This window comes from Culicoides brevitarsis, chromosome 2 (assembly GCF_036172545.1).
Source record: "Culicoides brevitarsis isolate CSIRO-B50_1 chromosome 2, AGI_CSIRO_Cbre_v1, whole genome shotgun sequence".
NCBI lineage: Eukaryota > Metazoa > Arthropoda > Insecta > Diptera > Ceratopogonidae > Culicoides > Culicoides brevitarsis.
The window spans coordinates 12,933,055-12,955,344 of NC_087086.1; the positions used below are offsets into that span (position 1 = coordinate 12,933,055).

Here is a 22,290-nt window from a genome sequence, read left to right on the forward strand (position 1 = left end):
TTAATTATTTTTTTTTGCTTTAATTTTTTTTTAATACTAATTGAAAATTGCATTATTTATTTATTTTTAATTTTTTTTTTATTAATTTAAACTTGATTTTTTTAGAATATAAAATTGAAATTAAATTTAAAAAAATAATTAAATTAAAAATATAATAATAATGTAAATATTTTTTAAATTTAATTTAATTTTTTAATCCTAAAAAATTAAAATTCATTAAAATATCATATCAAAAAAAAAAATAAATAAAAATAAATAAATAAAATAATTTTTTTAATTAATTCATAAAAATATTAAAATAAAATATTGAAATTTAAATTAATAAAAAAAAATTGGAAAAAATATTTTTATTAATTAATTAAAAAAAGTTATTTTATTTATTTATTTTTTTTTTTATAATAAATTTTAATGAATTTTAATTTTTTAAAGATTAAGAAACTAAATTAAGTTTAAAAAATATTTACATTATAATTATATTTTCAATTTAATTATTTTTTAAAAATTAATTTTAATTTTATATTCTAAAAAAAACATTAAAATTCAAAAAAAATACTGAAAAGCTTAATTTATTTTATTTAAAAAAAATAAAAGTTGAAAATTTTTAAATCAATAATTCAAGAAAAATCTTTAAGACTATGAATTCTTACAAATTTTTGTCTATTTTTCGTAACTAAAAGACCTTTTTACTCTTTAAAAACAATTCTTAATTAATTTTATTTCCTTCATTTTGTCCTTTTAGTTCCATTAACAACCCTTCAACAACTCCCAACTCTCAATTAACGCCAAACAAAAAGCTTAACGAACCAAAATTGCTAAAACTCCACTCCATTCTTCGCTTCAAGGATCATTAGACACTCACCTTCCTTCATTAACGCTCGATCTACTCGAAAATAGAACAAAATAAATAATATCCGATTCAATTACTATCAATATTGTTCACTTTAAGGTCGCATAAATTTTCCCTACGAATTAAAGTGAACATTTTTATTTATTTTTATTATCGTATTATTATCGATTTCCCAACGAACGAGCGACACTTTAATAGATACATGTGTGATAATAATAGAAATTCTACACCACCACACACATAAATTAAAGTTTTATGATTTTTTTTTTGCCTCAGCTCTTGAAACACTGGGGTGGCATAATTTCGTTCTGGCAAAATTGTTGATTGTCAAAAATTATTGAATGAATTCTGACAATAAAAAAAAATATTTTTGCGAACAAAACCAACAACTTTGGCAAACAAGTATGTCATGGTCGGTCTGTAGATGCAACTATTCTACGTTGCACGCCACACGAAAAAACTGCACTTTTTAGTATTAAAGTACATAAGTGTTTTCCAACAAACGCTATTTATCTATCTGTTTCTATATAAAAAGTTTATTTTTTGTTTAAATTTATTTTTTTGTACGAGTTGTGTGCTAATTCTGCAGTTTTATTGTTGCATTTGCTGTTTGCGTTGGCAGTTGCCGTAAACGTACGTGATATTTCTAGACAAAGATAAAATGACCTAAATCTATGTTCGTTCGATGTTGTTGTTGGTATTGGTTTTGCGATGCAGTGCAATGCAACTATCGAACGATGTGTATCTTTCTAATGAACGTAACAACGTGGCATTACCTCAATTTTTTTTTATAGTTTCAATGTTTTGTAAGCTGAGGCACGAATGTTTTTGTTGTTGTTGCCGTTAGTGAATGGAAACTTTTTTCTTTGCTGTAAAATAGGCCAAAATAATTATTTAAAATTTTTTTGATTTTTTTCTGAATTTTTAAGAAATTTTTTAAATATTTAATATTTGAATAAAAAAAATCAATAATAATTCAATTTTATTTCTAATTATTGAAAAAAGTATAAAAATAAATTAATTTTTTACATAATTTTTCAGAATTAGGTATCTTAAAAATTTTCAGAAAATATGTAAAATTAAAAAAATTAGGTATTTTAGAAAATTTTTATTTAAATTTTTTATTTTTTCTTTATTTTTAAAAATTAATATTGTAATGTTTTTATAATAATTTTTTTTAATAAAATTTTAAAATTTAATTAATATTAACGAAATTAATTTAAAATTAAAGAATAATTTTTTATCAATTTAAAAATTTTCATGTTTAAATAAATTTAAAAAAAAATTTTTTTTGAACAATAATTTTAAATTGAATTGAGAAAAAATTATTTATTAAAAAATATAAAATATTTTTGATTGATTTTTTAATAAATTTTTAAAAGAAATTCTACATGATTAAAGCTTAAAATATTGAAAAATATTTTTTTTTAATTTTTAAACTTCTAGATTTTCTTAAAAACCAGCCTAAGAACTCAATATTTTCCAATATTTTTTTTTTTTATTTTTTTAATACCTAATTTTAATTTTTTATAAAGAAAAAAAAATAATTTTATAATTTTTTCTTCTAAATTTTTAAAATTAAATGCATAAAAAAATAAAAACTTAAATTGTTCTATAAAATTTTAAATTTTTTTTCTTCTTTGAAATACTTAATTCATTTTTTCTGATGTTTAGAACCACTGATACCGAAGATATTTTTATTATTTGTACCAGCCTACAGAAAAAATGTTACAAGAAATCGTAAAATTGTTAATTAAATAAAGAAGACGAGAGCTTAAGGAAGTTTTGAACATAAATTCAAAGCAAATCTCAAATAATCTCTTTGTAAATATCCTTTTGAGAACATTTTTTTATATATTTGATTAAATATCGATTTCACACACAGACACTGAATAAACTCAAAAAATTTACCTGAACTCGTCTTTCACTTTCATTTCATTTCAAACTCGATCGAAATATGAGATATGTCAAAATCCATGCAACGAAGGTAAAAAGATGATGCAAAAAAGCAATCAAAGGATGTTACTTTATTATTCTGAAGAGATATTAAAGTGCTTCAAGGATTGATTTGATTTCCTTTGTTTGCTCTTTGACGGCTTTGTTTCACTAGATTCGATTTTGATCTAAGAGAAAATTAATTTTAAGAGAGATTTTTTAATAAAAGTTGAATTTTCTTACTTTGTAGATGTCAAAAGTGTTTGTTCCGCCTTCCAAGTCTTCGATACTGAGCAAGAAATTGTTCGAAAGGTCGTCTAATGACAAAAATCTGTTGAGCGAAGCAACTCCAGATGCATTTCTGACGCCATTTGGACCGGTATTGTGCGGGTCGAACAAGTAAAAGGCATTTTCGGGGTCTTTGAATACCGCGACGGCATATTTTTTGGCTATCAAGACACCGAAAAGTGTTTCTGTGAAGAAATTTTCGAGGAATTTCTTGAGATTTGTGAGGATCGGAAGGAGTTTTTCGGGATTTTTCATATTTTCTTTTGATTTTTCTTCAGTTTTGACTTCTTCGGATGATTTTTCTTCGTCGCCAGTTTCAAATAATTCCGGTTTGAACTCTTGAAATTTAATTCCGAACCGAGTTTTGATGATAACAAACGAATTTATCATCTGATCGATGCCCAAACGAGTCACAGTCGATAAACGTGCGTCTGATTTCCGGATTTGGTACAAGCTGGAGGAGTAAAGACGAGTTCCGTACTTCAAAGCGACATCAATCATCGTCGGATTCCAGTCCCTTGGAGCGATATTTGACAAAATCGATAAAGCAACGAGACAATTACAGATGTCTTGACTGTTTTCGTAGTTGAAACGATCCTCTTTTTGTGACGTCGTGCCTCTCAGAATCCAATGACGGTCTTTTTTGTGACACAAAAAGTGATTCCAGTCCTCACAATTCAACGTTTCATCTTTAATTTTGAACTCTTTTCGGATTTTAATGGAATGCCACGTGAATTCATCAAAGCGATTCTCTTCCGGGATGTTACTGAGAAGATGTTTCACTAACGGAGCTTCATGCGAAAAGACAATAACCGACGATCCGAGACCTTTTTCGTCATTTTTCGCATGAAAACTCCTCTCCGGCAAATACATTAGCGATAAATTCGCTTCTGGCACGATAAATTTCTTTAATTCGTCATCGACCACTTCAATTTCGGACCTTTCGATTGTGTCAACCTGCTTTTTACGGATTTCCGTTTGTTTGGAAGCAAGTTTTTTCTTCTCCAGCAAGCATCGTACGTCATGAAGACGTGATTCGGTGAATGTTCCATCGGATTTTGTGTCTTTTGGATCAAAAATGAAGTAAAAATCGTCTTGTTTCCACAGGGCAAGTGAAAAAATCGGGGATTCAATGATAGAAAATGCTTCATTTTCGTGAGATAAAGTCTCGATTTTGGCTTGGAGCGTCACCGATGAAGCAAGTTCGTTACTACTTTCAGCAAAAACTGGCGGAGGATCATCTTTTTCTTCAGAAGTGCTCTCGGTTTGTTGATTTTCGTTAGTTTCATCGACAACATCTGATGGATTTAGTTCAATAACCTCCTCGGCAAGCTCTTCTGTGGTTACTCGATCATCAATTTCAAAGACGCATTGCTCTGTTTCATCAAAAATTTCAAAATTTTCATTCAAAAAGTGGATTTTCTGCAATTTTGAGACTGTTTTCGGTATTTTAAGGAAGACTTGATATCCAATGTTCAAAATTTCGAGCAAATCCGTTGAATTCCAGTGGATTGCGGGAATTATTTGACTCATAGCCATCGCTACCAGCAAGTTGCAGTAAGTTTTTTTGAAAGATTTGATCGGAAAAATTGAAGAATCTTCATGAATTTTTGAATTTTCTCTCAAAACACCCGCGAAACGGTAATTTAAAAAGTCTGAATAGGCTCCAAAGTCAGGTTTTCCTTTTTCATGATCTCGATTTTTGACGTCTACATGAGTTATGCTGAACTCGGGCGAGTCTTTTATCAAAAATTGGGTCGATAAAGTGTCAATCATGGATTTTAGGGACGAAAATCTTAAGCAGCAGGCAAGACCTCGTACAGTTTTCTTTGAAACTATGAAGAAAAATGAATTTAAAGCCAAAAATCTTTTAATTTTATCAAAAAATCTCACCTTTTGCATCTAAATTTCTTCCATTTTCATCTCTCGGATGTGGATCGAACACAAAAAAGTCATTTTCAACTTTAAAAATTGCAATTGCCGTTTGACAAGCGATGAAAATTCCTGAATTTTTGGTCTCAAAAAATTTTTCTAACACTCCAACGAGACTTTTATCGACTTCTGATGCCATTAATGATCCATTTGTCGTTTCCCCGACTTTGATTTTTACGGTTTTATCATTTATCTTGATTTGTCGCTCGATTTCCTCGACATTTAATAGAGACGAGACATATTTATTGCTCGTTTTTAGCTTCAACACGTTCAAGGAATGGAACTCATCGCCCGTTTTTAGGATTTTATCCAGTGTTTTCGTCTTCCATTTGGGTATTTCATGTGTTCCAGCGAAGGCGATGGCAGCTGCTGCCATAGAAACTCCTTGTTTTCCGCGATTTTCGCGGGAAAAACGTTCACTTGTCTCATCAAATGACGCTCTGAGTATCCATTTTTCCATGCCGAGGGCTTGAAATGCGAACCAATCGACGAGTTTTTGATGTTTAACGCGCGTTTCAACTTTTATGATCTTGAAAAGGTCTCGCAAATGGTTCTTAGCGACGTTTGATTTGTAAGTTTCGATCAAATCCGTGAGATTTTTGAACCACATGACACATGCTGACCCATGAGGGGCGTCACAAAAACCGTTTTTGATGAATTTCCTGCCTTCTGAGTCCCGTTCCTTCGGGTCGAACATGAAATAAAAGTCATTTTCGTGCCAAATTGGGACCACTTGAGGGCCTTGGATGACTCCGACGTCGTTTTCTTGGAAAAAGTGACGTACGGCACTCGATAAATTATTTTCCCGGGACTCGATTTGACCGAAACAGACGTTTGAAGTTTTAATGGAGTACAAATTACCGTCGAAAAATACTTCTTTAAGGTCAGAAATGGAAGTTGCGTTTGAATTTGCTTCTAAAATCGAGTCTCCAAGTGCGAATATTTCATTTAAAGTCTCATTAGTCCATGAAACTGCCGGTTTTTTGAGCATCAAGATACAAGCAACCACCAAAGATGACGTTCGAAAGGGACATTCATTGAAAATCATCGAACGAAGGATCCCACAAGTGTCGGAAATTGCTTTGAAATCCTTCGATAATTGAATTTTCTTTAAATTTTTAGCCAATTTTTCGCTAAAACTCTCTTCGATTACTTCTTCGAGCTTAATTGACTCTTCAGACTCGTCTTTTACAGTCGCTGTTCTCGATTTAAGCACTTTTTGGGGCTCTTCTAACAATTTTTTATCGGGTTTTCGTTGCATTTCCGTCACTTTCATCACTTCAAACGAATAAATTCGACAAACAACGACATCAGAAGTGGATTTTAGTATTTCTCCCAAGTACTCCATGAATTTCGTGAACTCAGTAAATCTTAAAATGCAACATTGTCCCTTCGATTTCTCCACTAAAGCTCCTTTTTCGTCACAATCTTCTTGAATGAAGACATAAAACGCTGAATTTTCTTCCCAAATCGCGTAATTTTTGTCTCCATAATTTAAAATACACTTTTTTGAACTTTCTAACGTTTCTTTGAGACCTTTTTCGATGTCTTCTAATGGATTTTTTCCCAAACAGATCGTTTGAAGACTCTTTCCGACATTAATTGACAATTTTTGAAGGTCCACGTACATCACTGACAAAATTTGGTCCGGTCTGAGATTGATTTTTTCCTTTTTCTTCAATTTCTGTAAGCTTTCTTTGTATAAATTGGCGGCTATTTGCCAGATTTTATCGATATCCGAGCTAAGCCATGTACGAATCTCGGTCAAATGAGCCAAGGCGAGGCAGGAAATGCTAGTTGCTGAGGTCTAATAACAAAATTTTGTTTAAAAAAAATTGTTTTTTTGTTTAAAAAAATTATTTTTTACCATTTTATATTCCGAAAATCTCTTGTGACTCGTCGAATACTGTCCTCTGAGAATAAATTTTTCATCTTTTAACTTGAAATTATTCCAAACTTTCTCCAAAGTCGAAGGTCTGATCGGAAAATGAGTTTGTTGTAGGCGAGGTAGTTTCGGTTTCTTCTCTTTTTCGGGCTCGGGTTTGCTAAAAAAAAATAAATTGATCTTAAAAATAGGCCTTTTTAATTTTTAAAATTAATTTTTTTTGAAAAGTCAAAAATTCAATGGGATAAAATAAAAAAAAAAAGATATAAAAAATTGTGGACCTGATTTTTTTTCTAATTTTTAGGATTTTTTTTTAATTTTGAATAAATAATTTTAAAAAATAAAAAAAAAATATTTTAGTAAAAATGTGTTTTTTACAAATTTTCGGTTTTCTACTGAAAAAAAAATTTTTTTGAAAAATTTTCGTCCTAAAATTAATTTTGAAATATTTTTGAATTATATTTTTAATTAATATTTTTAATTATTTTTCATTTTTAATTGAAAAAAAAAAATTCAATGATAAAATAAAATCAAAAAAATAAAAAAAATAAAAATAAAATAAAAAATAAAAAAAAAAATAAAAAAAATAAAAAAAAATTAAAAAAATTTAAAAATTAAAAAATAAATTTAATTAAAAAAAAATTTTATTTAAAATTTAAAAATTTTTTCTTACGGTTTCTTAAACTTCAAAGGCGGATATTCAATAATCGGCTTTTTTCTCTTCAAAATTTCCGGTTTCGGCTTCTCCTTAGCATCTTCCTTGACTTTTCTCTTTTTCAATGGAGGCAAATTTATCACTGGCCATCGTTGGATCTTCGTTTTTTTCCTCGGTGGCAACTTAATTCTCGTCTTTGGCTCATACAAAGGCCTTCTCTGCACAATTTTTACTTCATTTTCTGCCTTTTCGGGTTCAACAACATTTTCCTCTTTTATTTCTTGCTGTTCTTCTTCCAATTTTACATTCGATTTTGTTACTTCTGATTTATCTGTTTCATTCATGGCTCGAAAAAATTGACGGAGAAAATTTTTTTTTACAATAATCCGGATTGACAGCTGTGTAATTATTGTTATTATATTACTGCGGTGACTATGATCATTATTTTATTACATTTTTGCACTTTTCTTCGCAAAATACCGAGTTAACCACCTGTAATGTCGCTGAGCATTCATCCATGAGTGGCGAGAACTGGAAAAAAGTGTTGGAATTTGTGTTTTTTGTGCGAAACATAGACCACAAATGTTCAGTCAAGCACTTACCGAGAAGATTTCCAAGGATTTTTGTGTGACTTTCACCTGAAATATTCAAAATTTCATGTTTTGACCTCGAACACATGTTGCAGGAACGAAAAAAAGTTGGTAGCAGTTACAGCTGTTTTATTTTTCTTTCCTCGTATGTCGTCCCAACATCGAACAACAACTCACTCAAGTCGTAATAAGTCGCATTATTAACAACAAACATCGGCAACAACTACGAAAAATGTAAAAAATTATTTTTTTTAATAATAAAAGGCGACGTGACAGGTAAAGAGACTCTCTTAATAATAATTGTGGGTTGCTTATTTTGACAGAACAGAAGAAAAAACTAGCAGATGGCCATAAAATGTATTTTTATGAAAGGTAAAGCCGTTTTTACAAACGAGATCAATGGAAATCTACTACCTGACAGAAATTGTTTCTTCGCCAAGAACTCACCTGAATGGCCATCGAACCTTGAAAATGCAACAAATTGCATGATTACAAAGAAACTGTGGAAAAAATTAAAAAAAAATTAGTAAAACAAAGAAAAGAAACGTAAAAAATTATCATAAATGCGACAAATTAGCACGTCATAAATTAAAAAAAAAATAAGATTTTTTATTTTTACATTGTAGGAGTGCATAATTTGTACGATAATTACCCGTCAATGCCCGATCCTTATCAAAAAAAAAAACCTAAACGTCATTTTGTTCGGTTTAATGACAATTGCATGACCAACGGATAAGCATGAGAAATTTTTTCCTTTGCTAACCGCAAAAAAAAACTATTTTTTGCACGCAATTGTCCTTGTTAAGTTGTTTTCTTGGCGCAGCGGCGACATCGTTAGATGCGAAAATTCCTGCAAAAAAGGGAGAAAAAGGGTTAATTTTGAAAAGGAAATAATTTTAAATGTGATTGCGTGTCTTGTAGTTTTTTATTTGTACTCGTTTGTTTGAAATAAAATAACAATGGAGCACAAAACAAAATTCTTGAAGGGAAGAATTTTTCAATTTTTTTTTGTTTCATTTAACCGACTTTAGTAACGTAGCAATAATAATTGTTACTTACACATTTAGTTGAGTGGAAAATAGTATTTTAATTGTTTTCTCGGGAATATTAATTTTTAATCGACGGAGTCCTAGGCGACAGAGATGATTGTTGGGTATTTTTGAGGGAGAACGTTTTGTGCGGTACTTTTATTTTGAAGTCAAGAGTTTGTCGGAAATCATCAAAGATTTAATTGTTTTTGATGCAATTTTATTCTAAAGCAATTTTTATCAAGTTTTTTTTTAAAATAAAAATTTTTACTTAAAAAAAGGTTTTAAAAAAATTAAATTTACTTTAAATTAAATTTTATTTTTATATTTATTTAATTTAATTTAAATTTAAAATTTAATTTTAAAAAAAATGAATATTAAAAAAATATTTTTTGAAAAAATTTAAATTTTTTTGAATATTATTAATTAATTTTTTTATTGTTTCTTTTTTGTATTAAAAAATTATTTAAAAATGATTTAAATTTTTGAAAAATTTTAATTCTACAAAAAATTAATTTTTAATTAGTCAAATATTAAAAAAAAAATAAATTCCAAAAATTTGAAGAGGTATTATAAGAAATTATTTAAAGATTAAAAAAAATCAAAATAAAATTTTTAATTAATTTAAATAATTTTATATCATTTGTTAATATTTTTTAAATTATGTTAAATTTGAAAAAAATAAAAAATAAAACAATAATTTTTATTAATTTAAAAGCTTTGAGCTTTAGAAAAACATAAGAAAAAAAAATAAATTAAATTAATAAAAATAATCAATAAATTAAATTTTAAACAAAAAAAATAAAAAAAATGAAAAAATTTTCAATTATTTTTTTTTAATAAATTTTGTTCGATTTTTTTTTTTTCATTCAGTAAAATTCTAAGCTTAAAATTAATTAAATTAAATTGAAATAAATTAATAAAATAAATAAAAATAATAAAAAATTAATTTAAAAAAAAATGCAAAAAAATAAATTTTAATTCAAAAAATTTTTTAATTAAAAAGTTTCTGAATTAATTTAAATTAAATTTTAAAAAAAATAATATTACAAAGTAACACGATTTTACTCAAAAACTCTTACAAATCGTTTCTCTAGTCAAACAGGTGAAATCAAATTTAATTACAAATCGAGAACAAGTAACGAAGGGTGCTGCTAGCAGGTGCTCCGTTATCCAAGCACGCGTCTTTTTCGAAGTAAAGGTCGCTCTGTTCATGACACCAGCGTCGTCATCGCATTACTTTCCGAAGGCAGATGTTTGCCCACAAAAATGACTTATAACTGTTTAATCTGTTTTTTTCTTATTTTAAAAAAAAATTTCTTGTAACAGACGTCGATTTTTTATTTTATTTTATTTTTTGTCGAAATCATTAACCTTCCAGCGATTAATCGAAATTTTTATTTTTTTCTCTCTTTGCAGGTCGATCAAAGCGTTTCAGCAACTGCTTTACGTGAGTCCCGACTTCATACGATCCAATGAGGTCCATTTGCGCCTCGGTCTTATGCTAAAAGTTAATGGTGACTTTGAACAGTCGTTTAAACATTTCAAACTAGCTTTGTTGGATTCGTCGCCTTGTACACTCACGAAATACGACAGTAAGTACACGTGCTTTTTTTTACAACTTTTTACAACGAGCCGCTTTTGTTGTGAACACATGAATGAATGAGTCAGATTTTTGCGAGTCAATGAACTTTTGCACACACACACAAAAAAAAACGGGCTACATGTCGCTACGTGAGGCATTTTTTTGTAGTGTAAATAGACACGATAACCAAAAAAAAACAGCAGGGCAAAAAAATAAACCGAAAAAAGCGAATATTGTCTCGTCTGTTGCGGAATTTAAATTTTGCACGTCAAAAGCAGCGGTAACAGGTACAATAAATATGCAAATGACATGCTGATACCTATCATCGCTTCAATTTTAGAATTTTTTTTTTCATCTCAGTTGACACAAAATTCTTAAAATAATTTTTTTTTTCCTTATTTGATTGAAAAGAAAAAACATCTGTACAAATCCTCCGTTTATCTACCTGACCCATAGAAGAAAAAAAAGATGAGAAACAAGTTTAGAAATGATGCTCTAGTCAAAAATGTCGGTTTTATCATTCGAACAGAAACTTTCTTTGTGTCAAGTTGGAGTGCAAAAGTTGTTCGTCTTAAAGATTTTTTTTAAATAGAATAAAATTTAAATTGAGTGAGTATTTAGAAACAACGGAGACTGTCATTAACTCGTATTTCCTGGAAATTTAATTAAAAATAGAAATTGTTAGAAATGCAATAAAAAAGTTTTGTTGATATTGTTACGAGATATCTACTGTGGGAGAAATTTTTTAGAAAAATAAATAAATAAAATTTAATACCGAAAAATGTGCTTTGAGAATGAAAATGAGATGAATTAAAAAAAAAACAAAAATGTGTTAAAAATAATTTTTTTAAGAATTTTTTTACAAAAATTTTATTAACTAAAATTTTATTTTTTAAAAAAAAAAATATTTTGTGAAAATTAATGAAAATCAAAAAAATGAAAATTAATGAAAATCAGAAATTTAATAAATTTTTTGAATTTAATGAATAAGTTTTTCCAAATTGCAAAAAAAAAATAAATAAAATAAAAAAAAAATTTTGCAAGATAAAAATTTTAATTTAAATTTGATTTAAATTTAAATAAATAAATTAATGTGAAAATAAAATAAATAAAAAAAAAATTAATTAAAAAAAATAAAAAATAAAAAATGTGGAAAAATTTAGAATTTTTTCACAAAAATTTTATAGAAATCTAAGCAAATTTGCTAAAATTTTAATTTTTTGAAAAAAAAAAATATATATTTTGTGAAAATTAATGAAAATCTTAAAATTTAATAAATTTATTGAACTTAGTGAATAAAATTTATCGAATTGTAAAAAATCTAATAAAATAAAAAAAATTGCAAGATAAAAATTTTAATTTAAATTTTAATAAATTAATGAGAAGTTCGTGAAAATAAAATAAAGTAAAAAAAAAATAAAAAAAAATATGAAAATAAACAATTATGAATAAACAATCAAAAATGTGCAAAATGAGTAATAAAGACAAATATTTTTTAATAATTTTTGATTCTTCACATAAAATCGTTGGAATTTTTTATTTTTTTATAATTTATTTTTTAAATTTTGTGATAAATGCATGAAATTTAATACCATAAAATTATTTTTTGCAACTTTGAGACAAAAAATAATAAATTGAATTTTTGAGAATTTTATTATATTAAATTTTACATGAGAATTGAAGAAAAATTGTTGTTAAAATTTTTTTAAAAAAATAAATAAAAATAAAAAATATTATTTAAAAAAAAATTAATAATTTTGTCATTTAAAAAAAGTATTTCAAAACTTTTTTTTATTTTAAATATAAATAAATAAATAAAAATAATAAAAAGTTTTATGAAAAAAAATAATAATAATTATCTCGTTTTAAAAAAAGTAAATTTAGTATTTTTTTTAAGTGAGTTTCAACCAAACAAATATTTAATTTTTATAAAAAAAAAAAATTATTCAATTTTTGTGTTTAATTCAATACAAATTTTTTATATTTTCGTGAAAAATAATAAATTTTCAAAAAAAATTCGAGTTAAATTGCATTTGAAAAATTTTTCAATGCAAAAAATCAATAAAAATATGGCACAAACTTCAATAAAGGGCATTAATCTAATCGATAAATTTAAAAAGTCTATAGATAACGTTTGACTCATACCCGTCTTATCATGAAAATACATGAAATAATTTTTTGCTCCATTGACCTGCTTTTATTTTAAACATAAAATTCTAACAATTTTTTTTAATTTTTTTTTTTGCAGTCCAATTTCACATCGCTCACTTGTATGAGATCCAAGCAAAATACAAAACTGCCAAGGAACAGTATGATCAGTTACTTGCGGAGAAGCAGCTGACACCACAATTGAAAGCGGATATTTATCGTCAACTCGGATGGATGCACCATTGTGTTGAGTCGCTAGGCGAAAAGAAGACACGCGAAACACTCGCTCTCACGTATCTACACAAGTCAATTGAGTCGGATCCGAAATCCGGGCAATCTCTCTACCTTCTTGGACGGTGTTTTGCGAGCGTAAATAAAGTGCACGACGCCTTCATTGCGTACCGGAATAGTGTGGAAAAGAGTGAGGGAAATGCAGACACGTGGTGCTCGATCGGAGTGCTGTACCAGCAACAAAATCAGCCTATGGACGCACTGCAAGCGTACATTTGTGCCGTGCAACTAGACAAAGAACACTCAGCTGCCTGGACTAATTTAGGAATTTTATATGAAACTTGTGGACAGCCACGAGACGCCTTCGCTTGTTATTTAAACGCCACGAAAAACACAGAAACGGTGAGATTTCCGCGATTTTCCGCTTTTTTTCAATTATTTTTATGAAAAAAAATTTTTTTTTAGATAACAAAAGAGATACAGAACCTCAGTGTCTCGTCAAGTACAAGTGTGAATAATAATAGTAATAGCAACCTAAGTAACACGACAAGTAGTAATTTTGTAAGCAATATTAGCAATAGCAGTAGCAGTTCGCTAAGGGAGACAACAATTACGACGAGTGGTGCGAAGCCGCAAAGTTTGACGCAGCGGATCAAATTTTTGCAGCAACAATTGACGCACGCTCCTATGCCGAGCATCACGTCTAAGAGACGCCAGCTACCTTCGATCGAAGAAGCCTGGAATTTGCCAATATCGAATGAAATGAGTGCACGACAGCATCAACAGCAACATCAACAACAAAAGAACGGCATGAATTATGGACAGGTGAGTTGGATCTGTAACTTTTTTGATTGGTGTTAACAGTGATTTTTTCTTAAAATGCATCGAAATGACCTGAAATTTGGCGATTTTTTCAGTAGAAAATTGTAAAAATTATCAGTTTGGGACCCAAAATTTTGAAAACTTTTTTGTTCAAATAGATATTTCGAAGGAGACTATAACAAATTACATGAAAAATCTACTACAAGAGCAAGAAACTACCTAAAAAACTTGGATATAAAACTTTAAGAGCTTTCTATTATATGAAAAATAATGAAAATCATCATTTTGCCAAGTAAGATCTTAAAAATGGCAGATCAGATCTTGTAATTTGTACTTTGGAAACAAAGCCCGGCTTTAAAATTCTCTTAATGGACTCATTGAGGATCCGAAAATCATCATTTCTGACCTCATAACTTAGTTTAAAGTTCGAAAAAGTACGAAAAATGCCCAAAAATGGCTTTTAGAGATGAGTTTTGGAGTTAAACCTTACAAAATATCGTTAAAAGACTTCGATTCGAGCCATTTTGAATCGTATTTTACCATAAAATTTTGATTTTTGGCATTCAGTTACATTGCTGAAGGTCCTTTTTTAGTTGAAAAAGCCTTTTGTATTTAAAATTTGATTTTTTTGTGAATTTTTGATGATTAGCTCTCTGTAGACTGCTCTGTTGCGCTACGTCAGAGGGCGTCTGATCGTTGTCAATATCCTGGTTGGAGCCACCAAAGCGGAAATGCGACATGAATTGGAACTAATTTCGAGACGACTGAAATTGATAAGGACGCCAGTGCCATCTGGTGCTCATTTATCACTTTCATTCGTCTCAAATCATTGGACTACTGTTGTCGGGCGATCACAACCCAAACACATCTGAGTTTATTATTCATCCAAAAACTGTACCAGTGAGACGAATTCAAGTGATAAGAAGTAAAATTCTTTCATTTTGAAGCCAACCGTCACTGCCAGTAGACGTAAAACTTTAAATTTCTTTAAAAAATTAGAAAAATTAGTGAAAAATATTCAATATAAATTCATTAAAAATCTAGAAATTATTTAAAATATCAAAATTTCTTCACAAAAGTAAGTAATTTACCGGCAAAATTAATTTTTATGACTTTACCGCATCGTACCGCGTGTGAAAAAAATTCGACCATGCGCTTTTTGTTCTTTTTTTAGTAAGTTAGGTATATAGCTAATTATTTTCGGGTTATTGTACAGACATTTTCGGGGTCAATAAACCGTTTCAAGGTCATTCGCTGCATTTTTTCGCATGAATTTTGATGTTTTTAATTTTTTTTCTTAAAACACGTGGCATTAACTTGAAATTTTTCTTTTCAGACTGCAACTCAAGGCCCTCCCGCATATCAACAAGTCGGTCATAATGGCCCGATTGCGACAAAACGTTTCAAGCCGGGCGACGAATCTGCCGTCCCGCAGCCACAAACACAGCCCCAACGTCCCCCGGTATTCCTCAATCAGCAGCAACTCCAAATGTTGCAGCATCTCCAGCAGAATCACGCGAATCTCAATCCGCAGCAACAAACGATGTTGCAACAGTTGACGCAGCAATATCGCCTGATGCAGCAATACAAAGCGATGCAAGCGCAATCGATGCAGCAGCAACAGCAGCAAATGCAACAGCGACAATTCGCCGGGCAACAACAAGGAGCCGGGCAACAAGGACCCTTTCAGCCGTCGTTAGATGGACAACGAACACCCACGACGGGCGTTGTCGCCCAAACGGGCTTCGTAACTGACGGAAGTTTCTCGCCGGCGACGGGACACACGCAACAAGCTGCCGGAATGCCATTTAAATCTGCAGCGACGGGATATCCACAGACATTTGGAGGTCAGCAACAAGCTGGATTCACGCAAATTAGCTCGACGACACAAGGAAATCCCACAGATTTAGGTAAGAATGGGTTTTTATGACACGAAAATGGGTGCCAATGAACTCGAAATGCCCAATTAGACTCGTAATTGGTGTGTTTCCATATCATTGGCAGAGCAAATTTAATGGCTGGGTGTCGCTATTCGGAAATCTCCATCTGTAGGAACGTTTCTTGCCCGCGAACACCAACATTTTATCAATTATTTGAATTTTTTCTATCAATTTTGCAAAAAAAAAAATTCTTAAATCTTAAAAATTTTAAAATTTACTTTAAAATTATTCAAAAAGTTGTCTAAATTTGCTTTTAAAAAATATTTCCTTTTAAAATTTAGAAGAAAAAAAATTTTAAGTCACAGGATCTTAATAAATTTCTTTAAGAATAAATAATTTTTGGTCAATTTTCTTTGATTTTGACTTAAAAAATTTTTAAATGTCCTGAAAATTTTACTTGAAGTAAAAAAATTGTCAATTTATGAAAAAAACAGCATGAAAAAAATTTAAAAAATTTTATTTTTTGGAATTTCATCAAAATCTTGATGAGAAAAAATTCAAATAATTAAATTTAATTGCTCTCTTTATCAAAATTTCTAATAAAATCTTCAAATTTTCAGGTGTTACCGACCAAGAATTACAAGCATTGCTCTCGGAGAAAGATTTAGCCACATCCTTGGCTGAAAATCTCCTCAAGCAATTCGGATCCGATGATCTCGACATGAAAGATTCCAAACTTTTGGACGAAGCCAACAGTACAACAACAACAACAACCGACATCACGCGCATCAAAGAAGAGCCCGTCAAATGCGAAGCCACATCGACGAGTCTCCAAGCGAATCAGTTCATCATGCGGCACGAACTGAAATCCGAGCCAATTGTCAAAATCGAGAAACTCTACGAGAAAGACGTCAAACCGGAATTTTCGATTGAAATGTCTGCCAAAGAGCTGCAAGCAGCTGTCAAGCAATTGGGCGTGAAAGATGTCCCGGCGAATTGTAACGTGCTTGGACCTGATGCTCCGCCGCCGGCGCCTCCAGTGTGCCCGCCGCAGAAATTGACGCGCGAACAACTGCAACCGCCAACTCCTTCAGTGTTTTTGGAGAACAAGAAACACGCGTTTAGTCCACAACTGCAGGAATTTTGCCTCAAGCATCCCATCGCGGTTGTGCGACAATTGGCAGCAGCACTTAAATTAGGTAAATTTTTGTTAAATTTAATTTTTTTAAATAAAATTCCCAATTTCGATCTCAATTTTCAATGAAATCAACCAAAAAGTTGAATTTATTTCGAGATTGAAGTTGGAAGATTAATTCTAACATGCTCTCTGATTGATTCCGTTTTGATATTCTCTCAGAGCTATCAACTAGAAACATTTTTTTCAACCAAATTCACTTCAAAATTTCATAAAAAATTGAATTTTATTAAAAAAAAAAATTTTTTTCATTTCAGATTTAGGATTATTCTCAACCAAAACACTCGTGGAAGCAAATGCCGATCACAGTGTCGAAGTCCGAACACAAGTTCACCAATCAGCAGACGAAAACTGGGATCAATCGCATGCAAAACGCATTTGGGGTTGCATTTCACATCGATCTCATACAACAATCGCCAAATACGCACAATATCAAGCGTCGAGTTTTCAAGATAGTCTGAAGGTATGTTTTTTTATTCAATTTTTTTCATTAAATTTAGGTCGCTTTAAATTAAACTTAATAATTTTATCCTAATTTTTAAATAAAAAAATTAAATTAAATAAAAATAATTGGAAAAAATTAAAAATTTATTTTAAATTTAATTTATTTTATTCATAATTTAATTTTTAATTTTTTTCCAAATAAAACTTTAAAGTTTTAATCAAAAATAAAAATATATTATAATTTTTTTTCTTAAATTTTTTACCATAAAAAATTAATAAAATTTGGAAAAAAAAATAAAAATTAAATTATTTAAATTAATTATTTGTCTATTTAATTTTTTATTTAATTTAAAAATTTAATTTGATTTCAAAAATATTTTTAAAAATCTAAAAATTAAATTAAATCATTGCAAAAAAATATGTTATTTTTATGTTAATTTTTTAATTTTGTTAATTTTTTTAATTACAAAAACAAAGAAAAAATTTAAAAAAAATTAAAAATTATTTGAAATTTTTTTCCCTATTTTTAAATTTTTTCTGATAAATATTTGTTTTCCCCTTAATTTTTTTTTTTTTATTTTTTTTCATTTCGGATAAATTTATTAATTTTTGATTTAAAGCAATCTAATTTATTTTCTTTTAAAATGATGTTTTAGATATAAACTTTCGTTCTACTGAACCACCGTGTTAGAAAACTTTATTATCGCTGATTTTTCTTAAAAACATCATTTTTTCGTAATTTTTTTGAATTTTTATTAATTCTTTTGTAAAATTCTCTTTACAGGAGGAACGTGACAAAAATGCTGGCATTCCAATCTCAACGAATCTCTCGGATTCAGACTCCAAGGAATCGAGTTGTGGCGGCAACGGATTGAACGGCAGCAACAAACGAAACAAATCAAAGCTCCGAAATGGCAGCAAAATGCTCCGTTTTGGCACGAACGTCGATTTATCGGACGAACGCAAATGGCGCGCCCAACTGCAAGAATTACAAAAGTTACCGCCCTTCGCTCGGGTCGTTTCCGCCGCCAATATGTTGTCGCACGTGGGTCACATGATTCTCGGCATGAACACGGTGCAGCTTTACATGAAAGTACCGGGAAGTCGAACGCCAGGTCATCAAGAAAACAACAACTTTTGCTCAATTAACATCAATATCGGGCCCGGAGATTGCGAATGGTTCGCCGTGCCGGATTCGTATTGGGGCGGAATTCACGAGTTGTGCGAGAAAAACAACCTAAACTACTTGCATGGGTCGTGGTGGCCCCATTTGGAGGATTTGTATGCCGCGAATATCCCCGTTTATCGATTTACGCAACGCCCCGGCGACTTGGTTTGGGTGAATGCGGGCTGCGTGCATTGGGTGCAGGCAATTGGATGGTGCAATAATATCGCGTGGAACGTTGGGCCGATAACGGCGCGTCAATATCAACTCGCGATCGATCGTTACGAGTGGAATAAGTTGCAAAGTTACAAGTCAATTGTCCCGATGGTGCATCTCAGTTGGAATTTGGCACGCAACATCAAAGTTTCCGATCCAAAGTTGTATGAATTAACAAAGTAAGTTGAATTTTTTGACAAAAAATTGATAAAAATGACTAAAAATTGAATTTTTTGAATTTTAGAACCACATTACTGCAAACACTGAAACACGTAATGCACATTTTGGAGTTTGTCAAGTCCAAAGGCATCGAAGTACGTTTCCATGGACGTGCGAAAAATGAAGCGTCGCACTATTGCGGACAATGTGAGGTGAGTTTCGGGTTGAAAAAACGACTTTTTGCACTCATTATCGTTCTTTTCTGTCATTTACATACGGAAAAGCCAAAGGCCTAGAGTGCCACAGTAAATTTATAGGCGAGATTCGCTACTACCATTTCTCTCCCAAGAATGGACGTTGATAGTAACTCGTTCCTACATTCAATTTTCCTTGAAAAAAATATTTTTTTCTTTAAAAATTTTTTTTTTCATGAAAAATAAGAAAAAAAAAATTTTCCCCAAATTTTCCTTTAAAAATTATTTTTTTCAATTTTTCAAGAAAAATTAAGAAAAAAAAAATTTTTTTTTTCTTTAAATATTAATTTTTTTAATGAAAACTAAGTAAAAAAAAATTTTTCCCTCAATTTTAAAAAAAAAAAAAAAAAAAAAAAATAAAAAAAAAAAATCCATAAAAAATAATAAAAAATTATTTTTTTAATATTTACAGTTGGAAGTCTTCAACATCCTCTTCATTCGCGAGCAAGAAAAACGTCATGTCGTTCATTGCATGGGCTGTGCACGCAAACAACAACCAACGCTACAAGGCTTTGTCTGTCTCGAGGAATACAAATTGAGTGAATTAGTGCAAGTGTATGACGCATTCGTTCTGCACAAGCCTCCGCCGCCAATTTCTATCCCTGCACCAGCTACTCCGAGTAACGCTACTGTGACAACACCACAAACGACAACTCCTCCCGCTGTTACCACAACAGCTACTGTCGCGAATTAATTTTACATTTTAACAAGAAATTTTGTGTAATTTTGACAAAAAAATACGTATTCGTCGATTTTATGAGTAATAATAATGTGAAATAGTTTTTTTTTCTGTAAATATTAATTAATTAAAAAAATTAAATTAAATTAATTTTTCTATTAAAAAAATACAGAAAATGTGATCAAACACGAGTTTCGTTTTAATTTCTCCGAAAATATTTATTTTTTTATTATTTTTTGTCTCCTGGTAAAAAAAAAACTTATTAATGATCTCACAAGAAAATAAAGAAAAAAAAATAAAATAAGACGACACACGTGAAGTATTTTGTAAATAAAAAAAAATATTTTATCGCAACTACGAAATATATAAAAAAAAAGAAAAAAATACCAAAACATCGTAAGATGCCTCTAATAATACCTCTAAAAAATATTCATTTTTGGCTATTCTAGAAAATAATTAAATTAATAAAATTAAATCGAATCAAAGTAAAGTTAAGAAAAAAAAAATAATAAATTTTTTGAAAGAGAGTTTCATAAAATTAATAAAAAAATATTAAAAATAATAAAAAAAATCCCATATGAGAGATTGCTTTTGTAATTTTTAAATTTATTTTTCGGAACGGAATGGAAATTTAAGATAATGAAAAGTTAGTCGTCTCAGGGCAACCCGATTTTTATAAATATCATACAAAACATGAACAAAAAAAAATAAAATGAGCAAAAAATTCACAATTTTTTACATGAAATAATAAAATAAATAAATTCATACAACCACCGAACATAGAAAAAGAAAAATCACACAACACATAAAAATAAATATAAGAAAAAAAAAATAATAAAAAATTTTTTAGTCATAATCACGCCACACTCAGGGTTAGAAAATAGGAAAAATCAACAACAGCAACACGGAAAGTTTTTGTTTTTATAAAGAGCACATTGTTTAAAAAAAATAAATAAATAAAAAAAATTAGAGAGGAAATTTAGTTGAGTATCCGTTGAGTAAAGTGAAACGACGAGTTTAGGTCGAAAAAATTAATAAAAAAAAAAATAAAAAATTATTTTCAGTTTCAAAATTTAAATATCAAACCTTTAAATAAGAGAAAAAAATTTAAAAAAAATATAACTTTTAATAAATTTGTATTAAAAAAAATCGTATAGGAAAGATAAGAATGACCAGTAAGTCACTGCCAATTGACGAAATGAAAAGATCGGAAAACAAATTTTCTGCATCTACTCATTCAGTATCGTGTAAAATGTATTGTAATGCTACCTAATGTGTATTGCAACAATGTATTTATTAATATAATTAATTTTTCTATCAAAATTAAATTTTTAAAAAATTTCTTAAATTCTTCTAAAATTAAATTTTTATTTTTTGTTTTCTTGGAAAACTTTAAACTTTTAACTAAATAAAAAAAATACTTGTTGCAATAAAATTTGAAGATGTTGAAATGGATTTAACTTTTTATTTTTAAATATTGGAAAAAAAATAAAATTATAAAAAAATATTGGAATCCATTTAAAAAATAAAAAAATGTGTAAATATGAAGATTGCAGATTAACAAGGAAAAAAGTTCCTTGGAAAAAAATCTGAAAATTATTTGTTTTTGTCTGACAACATGAATGAAGTTGGCACATGTCTGCTTTTTGGTATTTAGTTGAATTTTTTGTACATTACTAATTATTAATTATAAATGAAGTGTATATTTTTGACGGTTTGTTAGCTTTTAAGAATCACATACATTTTTAATTGTAAATAATAATTTGAATTTTTGATATTGGTTTTAATTAAATTAATATTAAAATGAAGAAAGAAAGAAAATAAAAATTAATTAATAAAAAAAAATAATTAAAAAAGGTATCTAATAAAATGAGATAAGTAGGCAAAAGAATTAAGAATTAAGGGATTATCGTAGTAGTTTTAAATTAATTAAAATTATTATTAATTAAAGTTATTATTGGACAGAATTGTCTAAAATTAATGAAAAAAACACGTGAAAACAGAAAATAAATGGATATGTAATAGAAAAATCGAAAAAAATGTGTTTTAAATTTAATTTTAAAAAATTTTGAGGGTGAGAGTTTTAAAGTAAGTATTAATTTGTGTAATTTTTATCTTTTTCTTTAAAATTTTGATAAAAATATTAAAAATTTGATATTTTTAATATTACATAATATTATCTTCAATGTTAAATAATATCTTTTGAAAATTTATATATTTTATTTTTAAGGTTTCTTAAAAATGGTGAAATTAAAAAAAAAAGTTGATAGAAAATATTTTTTTTATTAATTTATAATTATTAAAATTATAATAATAATAAATTATAAATGAAAAATAAATAAAAATATAAAT

At 28.8% G+C, this 22,290-nt stretch overlaps 1 protein-coding gene across 2 annotated transcripts in view; it reads left to right on the forward strand.

Annotated features, from left to right (window-relative positions):
* LOC134832518 (histone demethylase UTY) overlaps nt 1-21,965 on the forward strand; it is a 40,483-nt gene extending 18,518 nt beyond the window's left edge. For both annotated transcript variants that reach the window (XM_063846575.1, XM_063846576.1), the window contains 9 exons: nt 10,580-10,755; nt 12,994-13,526; nt 13,590-13,949; nt 15,283-15,856; nt 16,447-17,025; nt 17,279-17,484; nt 18,250-19,025; nt 19,091-19,217; nt 19,672-21,965. In XM_063846575.1, the coding sequence (XP_063702645.1) occupies nt 10,580-10,755; nt 12,994-13,526; nt 13,590-13,949; nt 15,283-15,856; nt 16,447-17,025; nt 17,279-17,484; nt 18,250-19,025; nt 19,091-19,217; nt 19,672-19,953 (3,613 nt within the window). In that variant the 3' untranslated portion in view covers nt 19,954-21,965. The remainder of the gene's footprint in view (nt 1-10,579; nt 10,756-12,993; nt 13,527-13,589; nt 13,950-15,282; nt 15,857-16,446; nt 17,026-17,278; nt 17,485-18,249; nt 19,026-19,090; nt 19,218-19,671) is intronic.
* Nucleotides 21,966-22,290: the final 325 nt, after the last annotated feature.